This window comes from Etheostoma spectabile, chromosome 12, assembly GCF_008692095.1.
Source record: "Etheostoma spectabile isolate EspeVRDwgs_2016 chromosome 12, UIUC_Espe_1.0, whole genome shotgun sequence".
In the NCBI taxonomy this organism is placed as follows: domain Eukaryota; kingdom Metazoa; phylum Chordata; class Actinopteri; order Perciformes; family Percidae; genus Etheostoma; species Etheostoma spectabile.
Window position 1 is genome coordinate 12,861,735 of NC_045744.1, and position 18,193 is coordinate 12,879,927.

At 43.6% G+C, this 18,193-nt stretch overlaps 1 protein-coding gene and 1 long non-coding RNA gene across 2 annotated transcripts in view; both read right to left on the reverse strand.

Moving 5' to 3' along the window:
- LOC116698725 (uncharacterized) overlaps positions 1–18,193 on the reverse strand; it is a 350,926-nt gene that overhangs the window by 210,119 nt on the left and 122,614 nt on the right. The window lies entirely within an intron of this gene.
- Positions 5,550–18,193, reverse strand: part of mfsd14a2 (major facilitator superfamily domain containing 14A2) — a 28,550-nt gene continuing 15,906 nt past the window's right edge. The window contains exons 8-12 of the mRNA XM_032530821.1: positions 12,826–12,897; positions 12,128–12,240; positions 9,763–9,860; positions 9,183–9,340; positions 5,550–9,096 (exon numbers count right to left, since the gene is read on the reverse strand). Of these exons, the coding sequence (XP_032386712.1) occupies positions 8,884–9,096; positions 9,183–9,340; positions 9,763–9,860; positions 12,128–12,240; positions 12,826–12,897 (654 nt within the window). The 3' untranslated portion in view covers positions 5,550–8,883. The remainder of the gene's footprint in view (positions 9,097–9,182; positions 9,341–9,762; positions 9,861–12,127; positions 12,241–12,825; positions 12,898–18,193) is intronic.

Consider the following 18,193-nt stretch of genomic DNA (forward strand, 5'->3'; position numbering starts at 1 on the left):
AACCTGATTCAAATTAAACATGCTGTTTGGGGGATCAATAACATATTTAATATAGTTTTAGATGTGATTGGCTAGCACATTGCTGGTCCTGCCACACCCCTGACAAAAATCAAATGCTGGCCAAAAAGACATATGACCGAAAGCAGAGAAAGAAATCAGATTTAGAATTAGATATAAGTCCACTCTGGACCTTGGAAACAACAAAGTACATCTTAACTCAAGTACCGCCTTAAACCACATCTCTCAGCCTTTCTCAGTGGATGGTTTGCTCGATACGTTGTCATGGAGATGGAGAACTGTTTTCTCAGAATCACTTCTCAAGATGTACAGCATAAAATACCAGGTTATTTGCACAGACAATAAACAGGATTTCCAGGACGTAAATATATTATAATACTATTATACAGCAATGCATACTGCGAGTAGGCCTACAGTGCATTAGAGGTAATAGAAGTAGTTAAATAAAACAGTTTATGATTGTAGTAGTGGTTTGAGTTGAAGGGGATGCCATATTCTGCCACCATACCACCCCAACCCCTTCGACCACCACTTTTTTCACTGATAAGTTTAATTTGTAGTTTACATATCAGTGAAAGTCAAGATAGCCATATATAAAAAAATACAGTAAGCTATTACTTGGTGGCAATCCAAGTTGTAAAAAATATACATACTGTATATATTGCAATTACATACATCTATGAACTCAGAAACTGGTCCAGGTTACAGGTTTTCTAATGCCTTTACTAATTATGTTGCAATGCTGCATACCTAATGTTACCAGGAGCCTGCCAAGACAAGTCTGCAAACACACGTTGAGTTGATTTAGTGTTCCAATACAGAACACCTATACACTGTAATTGAGCTTTTAGGGTTTTGCATTTTGTATAAAAGCAAAGTATTTTGGATTTAAAGGTAATAGAAATATAACATTGAAGTTTCTATCTTTGCATTAAGCATTTTAACTGATGGGAAAACAAAGTCCAAGTAAATATAAAACACTTTAATAAGAGCTTTCTGGACAAATTTCCCCTTCACATTGTGTTGTCACTTGCACACCAACTCATTTGGCTGTTATCCTTCTTCCAAGTCAATTCAAGATTACATGTTGTTGAGTTTTACAAAGACCCAGTCAACCTAAAAATCCATTCTTAATTTTCTGTGGAAAGAACTAAGGGTGATTGATTCCTGTCGGACTCGATTCCACTAAGAAAATCCTGAGTTATTTTAGCAAGCAGATGGGAAAAGACGAGGAAGGAAAACCCTTCTGTGATTCAACCGGTGTTTAAAAAACGAACTTGATTCTCCCCTTGATCCTGGGATGTTCTCACATGCAGACAGACTAATGGAAAAACATCAAGATTACGTATTTCACACATGAGCTCTCAGAGGCTGAAAATATCCGACATTGTTCTTCCTGACATGTTCGTGTGATTGTACCACAATTCCATCTCTATCACCACTGCTACTACCTGTTTCCATCCTCCATTGAAGCAGTAGCTTGTTTGGTGCAAGATAATCATGTCCTGTTGTTTTTTAATGTACTGAACTAGACTTTACTGAAATACTAAAAAGGTTGCACTTACAGGATTCTGCAGCAGCTGTCGCATTTTAATCATTTGATTTGTAATATTCTCAGGCTGAGATTTGTCTGTAAAGCAGACAGGTGGTAAATGAACACCAACCCCTGTCTGCTGTTGACACAGACATTGATTCAGTGGGAAGTGACCAATGACATGGAAACGTGAAACAGGAGATCAGCTCATTAGTAATATTAGCACTCGGTATTTAGAGTTATTTTACAACAACACGTCTGAAATGGTCGAAGGAAAACCGAAGCAACATGGCCTTTCAACAAGCGCCACTATTAACAACAAGTGGGAGTGAAAGATTACCAATGGCACAAAAGCAATTAGCTACTGAGCCGATTGGACCATCCTGCAATGCAGGAGCATCTCGCATGGGAAGCAAAGCTAAAATGCATTGCTGTGAATCTTACACATAATCCCATACTGAGTGTGCAGTTTGTAGGAGGGTGGGTGCCTTAATGAGATTAAGCCTAGTGAGTGACTGGATGAAGCCATGTCCCACAAGGTGTATTATACAGTTTTATTTTTGACTCTCACAACAAATATCCTTAGTGAGAAGTTCAGGTTTTGTCTAATTTCCGGCAGTGTTTTGTGCTTGTAATGGATGTTCTATATAAGAGGACACATGTTTAGCATATGTGGGTTATTATCATATAAGATCGAGGGACATGCTATCATACGACTATACTCACTGTAGCTTATAAAATATAAAATGCACCGATTTCCTTTCCACAACCCTATCGTTTCAACTAGCGTCACATTTGTCTCTTGTCCCGTCATATTTTGTCTTTGTCATTGCCTGTCTTGCTTTTTAATCTAATGTAAGGTAACCTTGGGTGTCTTGGTAGGCGCCTCCAAATAAAATGTAGTCCTGTTATTATTACGACTTTAACATTACTAATTATAGTAAACCTTATTTATACAGCACCATGCAGCAGTGTAACAAATTGCTTTACATGGGATAAGTATAAACAAACAAATACAAAATACAATACAAGATTAAAAACAGATTGCCAGACAAGGGCAGAGTTAAAAAAACAAAACAAAAACAAGCAGGGGTCATACTAGGAACCTGAAGGAGGACTGTTAGAACACTGTCACTGAGGTCCAAAGCAATCAGGCAACTACGGCTAGTGAGAGGGAGCTATATGTACTAACATAGGAGTACTAAGTAAGGGTGCTCCGATCAGGATTTTTTGGGCCGATTACCGATTGCTGGAAGCAGTATTGGGTTGATCTATATCTTTACTTTTATTTATCATGTCATATATTTAACATGTATTCATTTTCATAATCCTAACAATGTATATGTATTCAAATTAATAGAAGATAATGTATTGTGAATTGTCAACTGTTTAAGGTCTCCTAAGAAGCTTTGTGCCGGTGACAGACGTGCATTATGGGTTTATGGTGTTGTCATTATACATAGGTTTATTTGGTTTAAAGTTAGTCTATTTTGTTATTATTTTTGTTGTATGGTCCTTTATATTGTGGTTGTTGTGTCATTTTTTCTTGTTTTTTTGTTTGGGTGGGTGGTGCAAATTAACAAATTGTCTGTACTTAACTGTATGTACTCATCACAGATACTGTACGTTTAAACATAATTTAAAGCTGGGGTAGGCAGTTTTATGGAAAAGGCAACAACCAACCAGAATTTGACAATTCTGCCCTCCAGCTGCAGCTCTCTCCCCTCTGTCCCAAACCCCTCTCACTAGACCAGCACAGGCATGCACTTCAGACAGTCCCCTGCACAGTATGAGTATTAGTCATTTCAATCATTTTGATCATTCTCTCCATCTCTGAAACACTTCGCAAATACTGACACGTGTTTTATTGCGTTTATTGTCAGAATCTCTGTTAGAGAAGTCCCCCTCGGCTTGCTTTGCAGTGTATGCGGTTGTTGCCAAAGCTGGAAGCAATGCAGTTTGATAGCAACCACACTTTTCCTTATTCCAACATGTAGGTTGCACCCTGTTTGAATGTGACAGCAAAAACAACAGGGTCAGGGTTCAGAGTGATAAGGCTGACTCACTCTGGTGGCATGAATGTACTGACATACTAGGGTTGTCAGTCTGCAGTATCTACATGTACAAGCAGTGCAGGAGATACCTGAGAGGTAAATAGAAGGAGTTTACAATAGATAATAATTTTTAAAGCATGGCCTTGGAGGAAACAGTATCCAGAAATGTTGGGGCCTTGTGTGTGAAACAGCCAGTCCTTGGAGGCCCACACCTATCCCTGGGTTAATCGTCAACTGCATGTGCAAGGAAGTCACATAAGGAAACCTTGGTGGTCTGCATATAGAACATGGGAAAGCAGCCACTGTGGCAGAGGTTAGTGACAAACCCAAGTTCACACAGACGTGCTTGACTAGAAGAACAATGAGGTTCACATATGATTCACCCCCAGGGCTCTTCCTAGACGCCAGTACGCTACACTTCTCCGCCACAGGAAAAGATGCTGCCGCGTGTCAGGGCCGGGTGGAACATCCACCCCTGGGCCCACTCCCCCTTCCCAGTGCCTCTGAGGTGCAAGGTTCCAAAGAAAGATTTCTTCCTGCCGACATTTAGTGTTTGCAAAGACAATACTTTTGAGGCAGCGCTTGATGGATGCTCTGCCTCTCTGAGGTTAATGGACACTCACATTTGTAGTAACGGTGCTGTGGTGTGTGTATGGCCTGCAGCCAAGTCCAAGAGGCCAGTTTTGAAACATGCAAGCACTCTTCCACTCTCATGCACCTATTTGAAGCCCGGAAAGTAAATGTGCTATGACAGCGACTCTGCATCACAATACATTCCAGCAGCTCCCCCAAATAGTCACGTGGCCCCTTTTCATCCCCAACACAAGCACAATTAAACAAGAGGGGCTCTTGCACTCACACTTGTGATCTGAGCAACTACTTTTTTTAAAGTGCTCAGTCAAGTTGCTCTTGTTAAAACATGCCCAATCCTTTCCCTTCCAGGGAGCTGTTAATCCCAACAAGGCTCTGTGTCCCTTATTTCTAGAGAGCTGGAACCTGACGTTTGTTGTGTGTTGTTGTATGTGTTGTGTAGCTACGAGCACTGAAAGCTGCAAGTTAAAAGCATTCCCCCTTCCTTTCAGTGCAATGAGTTTTACATAGAAAGCAAACTAAAATCATAGTGCGATATGAAACAGTAGCAACGTGGTTTGATTATGGATGCTCAATAAGAGGCCCCATTGTGCTGATGAGTTCATTGTATCTAAATCCGCCTCAGTGGCCAGTGCCGTTAGAGGACTTCCCAGAAACCAACGGGGATGGATTATAGCTAAGAGCCTTGTTATTATCTCTTCTATCCCAGGTTAAGACCACTCAACACCTGTTGCTCCACTTGGACACTTTGCCTACATCAGCACATCGCAGCAGATAGAAGGAAACGCCAGTGAGGCAGACACCTCAGGCATGCAGAGATTATTCTGTAAATGCGGAGGGGAAATGTCCTATTAGTGGCTCACAAGTCTTCACGGTTTGTGTAGACTAATCTCTCAAAAGCAAGAGTGAAAGTGATGGGAACACACCATTAATCTCATGCAGGATCATGTTAGCACAAGTGAAAAGTGTGACGGCAGGGAAGTAATGTGTTCGACCAGACTTGGCTTAACAGTCACAGGCTGAACTTAAAGCTATAGTGCATAGTTTCTCCAGTTGTGTCCACATGACACAAGCCTTCCGTGATCGCGGAGGGCAGGGTTACAAAACAAACCAGCAACAAAATTAGAGCATTAAACAAAAGGTCTGGTATGTTGAACAGTAACTAAAGGCTGAATGGAATGCTAAAAGCATGTAATGGGATCTAATGTGATTTAGGATCCACGTTTAAAAAAAATAACACTTAAGAATTAGTTTGTTACTTGCAGAGGCACACCCAGATCACTCAATAAGCTTTGACATGAAGAAGAAAACAAGAGTGTACACCTCCCAAAATCCACAGAGACATCAAACAATTAATTGTACAATAAACCTTTAATAAATAGTTTGTCATTAGTTTCCCATATTTACATAATAACCACCATTTACTTATGTTGCCACTCATTTCTTGGCTAATTTTAGGCACACAGAGAGGGGGTTCTGGCCACAAACCACATCAAACTAAAAACAGGAGTGGCTAGCAGGTACGTTTTGAGAAATATATAATAATTGCACCATACAACCAAACAGACCAAGAGGTGGCCATCTCCTTGAGCAATAAATATATACATTTTCTGTACGTACAGGTGATTTTTGTACATCTACAGTCATCTGCTTGGAAGCTGTACAAGTGCACATGGGGCTGGTGCAGAATCTTACCAATTTATGTACGATTTGAATTTATGAGTTTACCAATGTGTTGTTCCAATAAATGATAAATAAACAGAAGTAGGATTTTCAGAGATTAAATAAACGCCTCACGTCTAGTATCACCCCCTCTGAAATAATAAACTTTGACAGGCTAATTCAAAATGTTGAGGGTCTAGTGTGGTCAACATGTACAGCTTGGCTTGGAACATTCAGCGACTTTTGTTATTGTTATCTATTGATAAATCTGGGACAAATATAAATTGTAACTAACCACGGTGAAATGCTTATTAAGTGACGACTGAACCAAAAACAGACAGATGGACATTTGATAATTACCATCTAGTCACAATGTTGAAAATATTCCTAAAAATGACTGGATGAAGTTTTAAAAAGCTATTAAAAAAAGCATTAAAACAAATCCTCAGCCAAAAGAAATTAAGACAAAAAAAAAGGAAAATATCCAAATCACTCAAGTGTGCAAGCACACACACACACACACACACACAGTATGAAAAAGCAAACCAAAAAAAAAAGAATTTGGCACAAAATATATATGACGTACATTTCTCCTCAGATATTGAACAGCATGAAACAGTGTAAGCTACTAATCCGTCTCAGGTTGTAATTTGGCTATTGAAATGCACTTGAGGCATTTATAAATTCATCTTTGATTAGGATATTTTACCAGTTGCTAACAGTATGTGAACAAAGGGAACACAGTGTCACTGATGAGAAGCACCAAAACCAGGCGTAGACCAATATCCAATTCTGAAGCTGCAGCACAAGCAGTTTCAGTCCTGCAATTCATGTTCAACCTGCGCCACCTATTGGCAAGAAAGGTAACGGCAGCAACTTCAACCTGTAGACAGATCAGCTGATGTGCACGTCTACAGGAAAGAACAGCTGCTGCAGTTTTGACACTTCCAAGTTTTTGTAAGTGTGGATATTTCAGGTTTTACATTTTATGTGTTAACTGGTTCACATTTACTAATGAATTCTGGGACGTTCATATTTATCTCAATACCATTGTTTAACCTCCGTCTTCTGGTTACTTTGTAGATTTCTAATTGAAGATTTCATGTCCACTGGAGGGTGAAAGGGAGGACTAAAACAGTTATTCTAATCCCAGTTTGTATCCTGTGTAAATGGTTCTTTTAAGTTGTTTGATTATTTCCTGTAGTTTTGGGTTGATTTTAGGTAATGGGTATTTATTTTCTATATTTTCGGCATTATTAACAAAAATGAGAACACTTCTATTTTCATGTTTATATGAATAAATATCTTTAATCTTGCACTTTGAGTGACACTTCCCGCTTTATTTTTTTTTACTTTATCATAGTCGTTTGTGGTAAATGTAAAACCTTAAGACCACTCAAACATCAGTTTTTAAAAAGACAACTCTGAAGCTGTAACATCTTCTCAAATTGGAGCAGCTGTTACCTTCCTTGCCTGTAGGGGGTTAATAAACATTTATTTCTGAACTACTGTTGCAACAACCTTTTGGAATGGGTGGCGCGGGTTGGCATGAAAGGAACTGGTCTGACAATGACCAAATGGCTCCCTTCTGTAGAGAATCTGAAGGCTGTTACATGGGAGTTAGAAGCCACTTCCTTGAGGTGCTCTACATCTATAATTTTTTTTTACCATCTGTTTGTTACCATTTGAGGAATGTGCAGTGCATGTTAATTAAATTTCAAAAATTTGATGACAGTTTCATTGTTCATATTACCACTTTAGAAATAACTTTTGAATGATCTACTGCAGCAGCATGAGTGATATTCGGTTTAACCTGATGATATCAATTCAAAGACTCTATTAACAGTCAGTGCCGACACTGACATGCTGATAGCAACGCTCAAGCTCCAAATGGTCCAAAGGCTTTTAAAATAAAACCATGGTTCTGTAAGCTTTAACCCTGAAGGTGATAAATGTCAGGAAACAAACTAACAGAAGAGGCATGAAAACAAAAAGGAATAAAAAGAGTGTAACAGCTCCGATGGGAGCGAAAGCGCAAGATTACAGAGCCTTCTCAGACCTCAGTCTTCATACAGGTTACGTTTTTATATATTTTTGAGGCAACATTTGTTTCTTGAATAAAAACTTTAAGCACAACTAGCCTTCCGTTAGAACAGAGAAAAATACACAACCTGAACTGTACTACTAATCTAGGAGAATGGCAAGTAAACATTGAAAGAGTTTTAGCTAATAAAGTGGTCTCTCTTGCACACTTCTCTCTGTAAGTGTGATGTTTAAACAAAGTGTGGTGTTAAAGCTTTTTATAGCCGAACTGGTTGACCCATTCTGACCTAGATTAGGCTGTGCCTCTCCCCACACTGGTTTGCAGAGACTCCTCTCACAGGTGGACAGTTGCTTCTGTGCATTCAGCCGAAGAACTGTGTTCCCTTCTTAGATGCTTTAACAAAGCTGTCTTCGCAACGACAAGCATCAGAACAGAAGTTAGCTTGTGAAAGACCATTAGACAAGTGCTCAACTAACTGTTTGTTACACTCTTGCTGGACAAACAGAAAAAGTTGCCACTTCACTGGCTACAGAGGAATATGAAGAAGCACACAAGGATTTAGCAACATTTGAGATCTACGCCACTCACACTCTAAACCAAATCACTTTGGTTCTGTTTTGCACTAGGAGGGTGGCAAGCTGTTATATGCTCCACTCCGTTAATGCTTTATAGAAACAAAGGATTAGAGTCCATCTTAGCTAAGTCACACACGCCTTTCCACTGCAGCCGAAAAAAAATACTCAAAGGCTCTCTTTATACAGGGTCTTTAGAGAGTCCTTACAATACCCTGCTTTAAAAAAAGAAAATGGCTGCTAAGGAGGGAGTGCCAACTTTTGTGCTGTGGACACAAACACCTCTTCATGGCACTTGAGTCTGATGTGTGCCTGAGGTGAGAGTGTGTCCATGTGGTAAAATGTGTGCATCTGTCCATGTGTGCATGGGTGTTGGGTTGGAGCACAGTCTGCCCCTCTTAGCTGTGGTTATACACTGCTGTCCTCCAACAGTGGCTCCTTGCCCTCGGCCCCGCTGCCTTGAGGGCTGTGGGAGTGACTCTGTGCACCGTTGCTGTGCTTCTTATAGGCGCCGGGCCTCATGCCGGGCCCTGTGTGCTCGGGGATAAACAGGGCCACGAGCAGGGACAGCAGCACCGAGCATGCACCAAACAGGAAGGGAGGACCGGGGATGATGGCACTCTGAAGAGAGACAAACATTTTGTTTAAGTACAGCTACCATATGTGGAACTTATTAATTGTATTGTGTAACAGTGTTGTGTAACTACCTCATCAGTGGGGTTGGCCATGTTCGGTTTGGCACCTTTCTCAGAGCCGTCCGTGTCGGTAAGCTCCACGTGGAACAAGTAGAAGACAAAACCGTAAAGAGCGGGGCCCAAACCGTTACAGAGGCCCCGGATTCCAGTAATCATCCCCTGGACAACACCTTCAGGCAGACAGATAAAAACATAACACCGTCAGGAAAGTCTCTGATACATGCTACATTTCAGTGCCCAATTAAAAAGAATTACCGTTATTTGTCAAATAAATAAAAATGTATGGCATAGTTTCAATTATCTGTCAGCTTGCAGCAAGACAACCATTTTCAGACACAGTTATATATCAGGAAAGATCATGTAAAATTCATCATGTTAATTTGGCATTACATATGGGGTTAAATTCTTACTTGTGTTCATTTTCACTGCGATTAGATATATAATAATTGAAACAATTTTAGCCAATTTTAGACTGTATGTATTTGGGCAGAGTTCATATTTAGCTGTTTTGGTAAAATCCTAAACTGATGCATGGTAATTTTTATTAAATAGTAAGGTCAGGGTGATAGATGTTGACAGTTGAGAAACTTACCCTGTTGGTCGGGGTCTGCATTACGGGACACAATGGCGCTGATGGCAGGGAAAGTGATGCTGGACATGGCTGCAACAGCTCCAGCAGCCCACATCATCCTACAACCAACAACACACATTTATTAAGGACACAAAATAAACTTTATTCAAGCTTTCAAAAACTGAGATTTAAACATGCCTGTCAGAAGTTCAAAGCTGGTTCCTGCTTGCTACTCTGGTTAAAACCTTATGGCTCAGAACAAAACAAAAAATACTTTGCGCATCTATTCCATGAGATAGGTGGGTTTGCATGTATGACAGTGTGCGCAGTTGGTTTGCAACTTAAAACCTTATGGCTGAAAAAAAACATATCTGAATAAATTGTGAAAAAAAATAACAAAACAAGAACTTGAAATAAATAAAAAGGAAGTGATTAAACCTCCAAAATAACCAATGTCAAAGCAAATTTTAGATAGGTATTCTTCTTTTTATTAAATTTATGAAAAACTAAATCATGGCAATGATTTGTATGTTTTCCATCATCACTTGACTGCTTTAGAGTTCTGGTAGTTTGTGTGGTAATCCCCAAGGTAGAGACACTAGAAGTAATAGATGCAGTTTACTTTTTGTGTGAACATGGAACATCTTGACCTTCATTTAACTTAATTTCTTGGGTATTGACCAAAGCAGAGAGGAACAACAAGAAGACATGTTGTGAATGTTTTCTGTCAGAATCAATAGATATTACGGGTCACTCTGTCTTCCCCTCTAGGCTGAAACAAGAGACACTGACGCAGTTGTTATGATCTCACTTCAAGAGAAGTGAATAGGATAGTGTGACGTGTGTGTGTGGTGGTTGTTTAGTAAAAGTACTACTGCTATATTTGTTTTTTTAATATATATATATATATATATAATTTAAAAAAAAGTACAGAATCTCAAACTTTAACTACCAAGACAGTAAAATGTCTGTGCATATGTTATGAAAATCATTTTACATTATTCAAACAAGATCTTTCAAGTTACAACACTATATTGATGCTTTTAAAAGAGTCTCAGTTATCAGATTACAGTGTCACCATCTAGCTGGTGATGTAAAATTGATTGAGGCTATGCTCCCCTCTGGTGGTTTGTCAGGGCAGCACAACAAACATGGACAAAGACTAGAAATTAAAATGAAAAGAAAGAAAAAAAATAATAGACAAGAAAAGACAATAGTGCCGGTGTGTTTGCAACGTTCACTGGGGGATTGGGCCTGAAACACATAGGGTTGGGTATTAGATTTTATTTTTTTAACTTTAGTTTCTATTGAATATTCAACACATTACAACTGATCAGTCACCTCAATTTGTGAGTAATATATGAAAAAACAAAAACTCCTGTGAGAAAAGTGGTGATAACCAAAAAAAAATAGAAATAAAAATACATTTCAAGTCAATGCTTTATCCACTGAGTCCAAGCTGTAAAACAATGTCCTTATGCTTTATTTAAGTAAAGTGCCTACTTCAGCCATCTTTTGGTATAAATACCTTCTCTCAAACCAAGCACAAAAGTCAACCTTTCCATTGCCCTTTATTCTCGTATGACATCAAACCATTGTAGCCGTTTAGGACAATCAGGCTTATACCAGTTATCTGGTTTTCCTCGCTGCTGTACGGAGTATCTTGACTAGGTACCAGTCCCTCTGTACTTTTACAGGTGAAATATGACCCAGGTATAAGACTATGCATGAGGAAGGAATCTTATATCCAAATACATTACTCAAAACTAAATGTATATCCTCCCAAAATGGCTTCAGTTTTTCACAACATCTTCTGTTGAAGATGTTTTACTGCTAATCTGAGGTGTAATAAAAAAACGCATCAAATTCATCCAGTTAAACAAGTATGTTAAGTTTCACACATATCGTACCATACAGCTGATGAAATTTCCACTTTTAGTTCCTTATCCCATCTTGTTTTCAAGTATAACGTTGAGTTGCCCCTACATTCCGTAATTCTTTCATAAAACAGAAATGATTTTAACGCAGTTACTATTGGTCCATAAGCACTCATCATATAATGGGATTGAATTCTTGCGAGTTCTCAATTTTCAATTAGATTTTATTTTGTCTGATTATGAATTCTGGTTGTTATCTGACCGTGCTTCAGGTTCTTGGAATATTATTTGAGTAACACTAAAAGCGTGAATGCAATCCTTAAATATATTTACTCAAATGAGGTCTCTGTATCACAATCTATTGTGAAGCTTGTCCTCACTTGAACCTGAGCTCCATGGATACAAGGAATACAGATAGAGCTGTAGTCTTAATGTATTTCTGGTTCTTAGTGTGTGGGGTCCTTTTGAATGAATTTGGTGGAAAGGCATGCACGCTAGAGGTCACTAACCAGGGCTGAGAGCCAAAGCCGTACCACGCCAGCTGTAGGATCTGGAAGCCGAGGCCGAGTAGGATTGTGTTCTTGTTCCCTATGGAACGCATCAGGATGCCCAACACCACAGTCTGCAGAAACAGCACACAGGTCATACAATACAACTCTGAGGAGGCATTAGGTGTTGTAGAAAAATATTTAAAAATCATTTTTAAATCACTCTTGAATCTTGTCTCTTATATAGAGCTAAAACAATTACTTAATTGATCAGACAAAAAAAAGGAACATTATTTAAAATAAATCTATAGCTTCAATAGTTCCATCCCTTGTTATCCCTTGCATCCCTCCATTAAATGTTACCATTTGCTGATTTTCTTTGTCTTCTCTGATGGTAACCTAAATATCTTCTTTTTTTTATTTTGGTCTACTCTATACACACATATTGCTCTTCCTCAAGTTTTTTTTTTTTACCCTGTTGAAAGTTTTTTGTGCGGAGGGCGTGGTATGCTGTACAGCACTGTGATGCAAATCTGTGATATACAATTAACATTTGTCTTGACTTTAAGCTGTGACCTTAGGCTATAAGTGAAATGTTTTTCTATTTTTTGCCACGATATATAGACAAAACAAATACATTAATCATTAAGAATAATAATACTAAAACTCCAAACACGAGCAGAGGACGGCCTAATATTACATTGTAATTTTTTCAGTACCTGGGCTAGTATTGAGAGGATCCCCACAACAGCAATAAAGGCAGCCACTGTCGCTGATGAGAAGCTTATGACCTGTTGGTTAGGAAGCAATCAGATAACAAGTTAGGACATGAAAAGACAAGCAGAGTCAGACAAACATCTATCTCAAACACAAAGCCTTCACCCATTCTCCACCAAACAATGAAAGAAGGAGTCTGTAAGTGGCCTTTTGTAGATACGTGCCGTTTACTACTGCATCTTGGAACAACAAAAAGTGCTCCTCTTTGTCCTCCCCTTGTATTTAGGTCAAATATGCTGCCTTTTATCTCTTCAATACAGGCAGCCTCAGGAGTAGGGCAGCTGGTGCGAGGTGTGTATAAATTATGACAAATGAATGTGGAGAGCAATACGATAAAGCAACTTGAGCATAAAGGGGAAAAGAGGGCACGTAGAAAAATGTTATCCCAACGCTGCAGAACTACTTTATTTTTTCCCACCCCCAAGATGGTAGCAGTGGAGACTGTGTGTCTGACTTGCCCAACTGGTTCATCTGACACTGTTTACACAAACTAAACAATCCCCACTTCAAGCAGTTTTACAAAAAGAGGTCACATCTTGTCAGTCCACCTTGATGCTGCCAGCTGCTTCCAGCTGCTACCGTACCATTGGATATTGACTCAAGCAGTCCATTTCGGACGTGTTTTTACAATCCATCAGTTCTCCTACTGTAGAATTTTGCTGAGACACCCAATTAATTTTTTCTACTTATTCACACATTAAAACCATCTGTTCAGAAAATCCGCTGACCTCATCTCACAGCATTGTAGGCAAAAGTGGTCGTTGGGCAAATTTCACCCCAGTTATACCAACGAGGTTAAAATAATAAGAGCCGACACTCCTTTCGGGTTGTCAATAAAACATCTGCGTGCAGCCACACAGCTGAGTTGCCGCCATTTTGGACTGAACAAAGGGCTTGCAATAATGAATGGATATACAGAAAATATGCCATTCCTACTCAACCCTTGTGCCCTCCTCAAATTTACAAATATTATGCATCTTTGTCAGAGATGGCAAAAGTCCTCACTTCCCGTACTCAAGTACAAGTACAGGTAATTGTGTTTAAAAAAATACTCCGGTAAAAGTAGAAGTACTGATTTAACTTCTTTACTCAAGTAAAAGTAAAGTACAGGCCTGGAAATTTACTTAAAGTATAGAAGTAAAAGTAGCCTTGCGAATGACAAAGTTGGACCAGACAGATGTTACTAGAGAGCACGCTGAGAATCTACGGTGGACATGGGAAAAAGGCTCTTTATAAGACATTGGCTACATTTTAAATGGGTGTTTGCCAATAGGTCTAAAACACACAGCTTATTTATTGTGAGACTGGGACTTCAGTTAATAAGATTCTGACCGAGAAGCAAGATATGAATTCAAGTGTGATTTTGTGAAAAGTCTGTGTATATTCCCATCCAATTAGATTCAACTTGGTATTGATGACGCAAAAATAATAACCAACTCCAGTGAAATGATTTAAAAATTAGTGAAGACTAGATTAGGACTGTATTTAAAGCGGATTCTGATTTCCAACTTTGCCCCAAGTTTGTCTGTTAAAAGTCGGACGGCGACAACTTCTCTTTTTTGATGCTTCACTACAGTCAAGCAACAGAACAGATATGGGCATGGCTCTGCTGTGGCTGTGTGTGGTAATAAAAGTTCTATTTCGTATAGGCTTCGCCCTCTAAGGGCTACGCTATTGGGTTTATCCCTTCGCGCATGCGCAGTCGTGAAGATTTTCTTTCCCGCCCTAGCGTCCAGCTCGGGCCTCAACTACGTCCGCATTTACTGCATATATACAGAGCGGACCCGTTGTTCGACTCCCACTTTTTCTTCAACTTCGCAGTATGAAGTCAAGCTCAAGACCTTCCGCCGGTGCCCGTGTCTGCCCCTCCTGCCGGACCGGCTACATCCTTCCGCCGGACCTCCACCCCCGTTGCGAGGCCTGCCTGGGTGCCGTTCACGCCGGCCAGGCTCTCACCCGCCACGCCTCCTGCCAGTTTTGCGCCCGCCTGTCGTCTAAAGAGCTAACTCGACGGGCGGAAGCTTTTCTGGTTTGCCAGGCTGGCGGGGACGGAGACGGCAGCTGGGCAGACAGACAGGAATCCGGCGGCACCTTGGAGCCGCTGGCGGACGGCGTTTTCGACGAGCATGAGTCCGCTGACTCCGCTCTCTCTGACAGCGCCTCCATCACCGGTTTCCCCTCCTCCCCTCTGGGAGGGTCCCCCTCCTCCCCTTTGGGGGGATTGGGCCTCGAGACGGCGATTGATGCTTTCCCGCTGGAGCTCTCTCCGTCTCCCGAACGGCCTGGGGCACCGCCCGAGCGGCCTTCCCCTTTGCCCCACCCGGCTCCAGCCTCCACCGCTAAGGCTCTCTTCGCCGACCTGCCGGAGATCATAAGGAGGGCGGCGGAGCTTAGAGGCATAGCGCTCCCGGCGGAGCTGCCAGCCCCCGCTCGCGGCCTTTTGAGCGGTGATTTTATGCCCAGGCGCCCCCCTCTTCCGGGCCCCACTCTGGCCGCCTTCGGGAAACCTTCGGCCTTTTTTTGAGGGCTTTCTCCCACCGGGGAAACTAAAGGCACCGTCCTCGCTATCCCCCTTTTACTCGGTTCAGGCGTACGGACCAGTTTCCCTTTCAGCCCCTCCCCTGGAGTGACCGGCGCCATTTTGCTTCGAAAGCTATTTCTTGGGCCACCGAAGCCCACCCCTCCCTCTCCCCAGGTCAAGTGTGCGCTAAAGTCCTACCGGGCCCACCATTGTGCCGCCCAGGGCTGGCGGCACAAAACAACATCGCCAATACTGCCTCCGCCGTCTCCCGCATGCCACTTACCCTGCGCCCTCCCCTCGGCTTGCCACGGAGATTGGAAAGGCATGCCGCCTCCTTACCCTCCCACGGCGTCCACGGTGGCCCTTCCGGTGATGGCTGGCAATTGTGGCCCAGCAAACACTGGCCCACATGTCCACTGCCCGGACATTAACGCGAGCTTCTGTCTACGGCCCCCATGCCCCCATGGACATTTGGCCGCGCCTACAGACGGGCACGTCTCTCCCACAGGCGGCGGAGGCCGAGCGGTTCCAGAGGCTCGGCTCCGTGGAAGGCTCCTCCTAAACAGCCCCAAACCGTCGCCATGAAAACCTCCCAAGCGGAAAAGCGCCCCGCAGCAATCGGGGGGCCTTGCGTCTTCCCAAGCTTTGGCGTCGGGGCCCCCACCCGTCCCCCTCCCAGCGCAGACTATCCACAGGGCCCGGAAACCCCTGCCGAGGCCGGAGGCCATGAAGCGCCCCCACCTTGTCCAACCCGCCTCCCTACCACCCAGCAAGCAGCACGTCGGTGGCATGCCCGGAACGTGGGATCGACTGTCCCTCTTCACTTAATTTGGGAAAACCAAAACGGCCCTTTAAGGCCACCCTCACATCTAAAAAAGCGGTTTCCCCTCACCGAACATCCCTGTTCTCTAAACGGCACTGTTATACAGTGTTCCCCCACAAGCACACACCAGGGCCGTCCCCGCGAGCTGGGCGCCAGGGCCCTCCCCGGCCAGCAGCGGAAATGATCTTCCCCCCGGGGACAGCCCGTTTTCCACCCACCCCCACGGCGATCCCCGGGGCGGGGGTCGTTAACCCCGTGACCGCTCCCGCCCCACAACTGCGGCGACCGGCCACTCCCTTTCGAAAACCCTACCATGGCTGGGGCGCGCGATCCCTCGTCTCGCCCAGCGGCGGGGGGGGCCCTCTGCGCTCCCTGCTTGCCATGTCGGTAAACCCAACACCAGACATGTCTCGCCCAACTGTCAGAGGCAGCGCGCTGGATTGGCTTGACACCGGGGAACTCGTGGTTCAAACTGTATAACAGGGTTACACACTCCTTTGCGCCTCCCCCCGCCCCCTCTTTCGCGGGTGTGTTGGAGACGACGTTTCATCCCTGGCAGAGTCAAAACCAAATGACTCAGATTAGAAGGGGTTCTGGCGCGGAGCTATTCCCCCCCGCGTCCCTCCAGGGGATGAAAACGAGGTTTTATCTCCCGCATTTTTCACCCCGAAAAAGTCAGGAGGACTCGTCCCACCCCTCGACTGCGAATTCAACCGGGGTATTTTCCATGGCGCCCCCCCCACATGCTCACCATCAGGCACGTTTTGAAGGTGTCGCCCCACGAAGGGTTTACTCCTGGATCTAAAAGCCCGTTACTTTCACATCAATCTTTCCCAGGCACGGGAAAACCTGCGCTTCTCCTTCCAAGGGGCCTTTTCCAGTTAAACCGCTGCCGTTCGATACTCCAGCCCCCCGCACCTTTTCCGTCCCATGGAAACGGCGCTCCAGCCTCTACGGAGAGGGCATCAAGTCCTCTTTCTTGGACGATCTGCTCATTCAGCCCCTCTCGGAGCGGGCGCGCTGCACACTATGGAGGTTCTGCGCACCTACAACGCTGGGTTTTGCCATAAATTTGGAAAATCGCCCTGGGCCCCGCACAATTGTATTGTATCTGGGCGTAGACATGACTCGATCCCCCTGAGAGCCAGGCTGTCCGCACCGAGGCAGGAAGCCTGACTTCTCTGTGTCCCGCTTCAGGCCGCGCGCGACAGTGTCGCGCTGTCAGTTATGCGGCTCTTGGGCATGATGTCCCGGCACACACGGTGGTTCCCCCCGGGTCCTCCTCCAATGAGGAAAGTCCAGAGGTGGTTTCAAACCCCCGCGGCTCGATCCCATTCGCCCCCAAAAGGCAAAAGCTTCCATCCCTCATTCCCTCCAATCAGACCTGGCAACTGGGGGAGTCCCCAAACCCTGTCTTCCGGGGTTCCCTGGGCAAGTGACGTCATTGTGACGGTGTACACAGACGCTTCCTCACTGGCTGGTGGGGAATGTGCGAGTCACAGGTGGTGGGAGGGCCTGGCCTCCTCCCCTCTCCCTCACATAAACTGCCTGGAGCTTTCCACGGTGTTGAAAGGGGTTGAAACACTTTTCACCAGTGGTGACGGGGAGGCATGTTGTAGTAAGGACGGGCAAACATCACGGCGGCGGCATTCTAACCGCCAGGGCGGCATACGTCACCCGGCTGTTAGAAATAGCCAGACGCCTCCTGCTGTGGGCGCACAGCCACCTGCTGTCTCTCAAAACGTTATATCCCCCGGGGTTTTGAACCGGCAGCCGACTTGATGTCGAGGGGGGGGCCCTCCCACAACGAGTGGAGATTGAATCCCACTATCGTTCAAACGTTATGGGCAGGTTCGGGGAAGCGAGGTGGATCTTTCGCTTCACGAGAACACACAGTGCACACTGTGGTTTTCCTTGACCGCGGGGACAACCCTCCCCTCGGCGTAGACGCCTTTTCCCACAAACC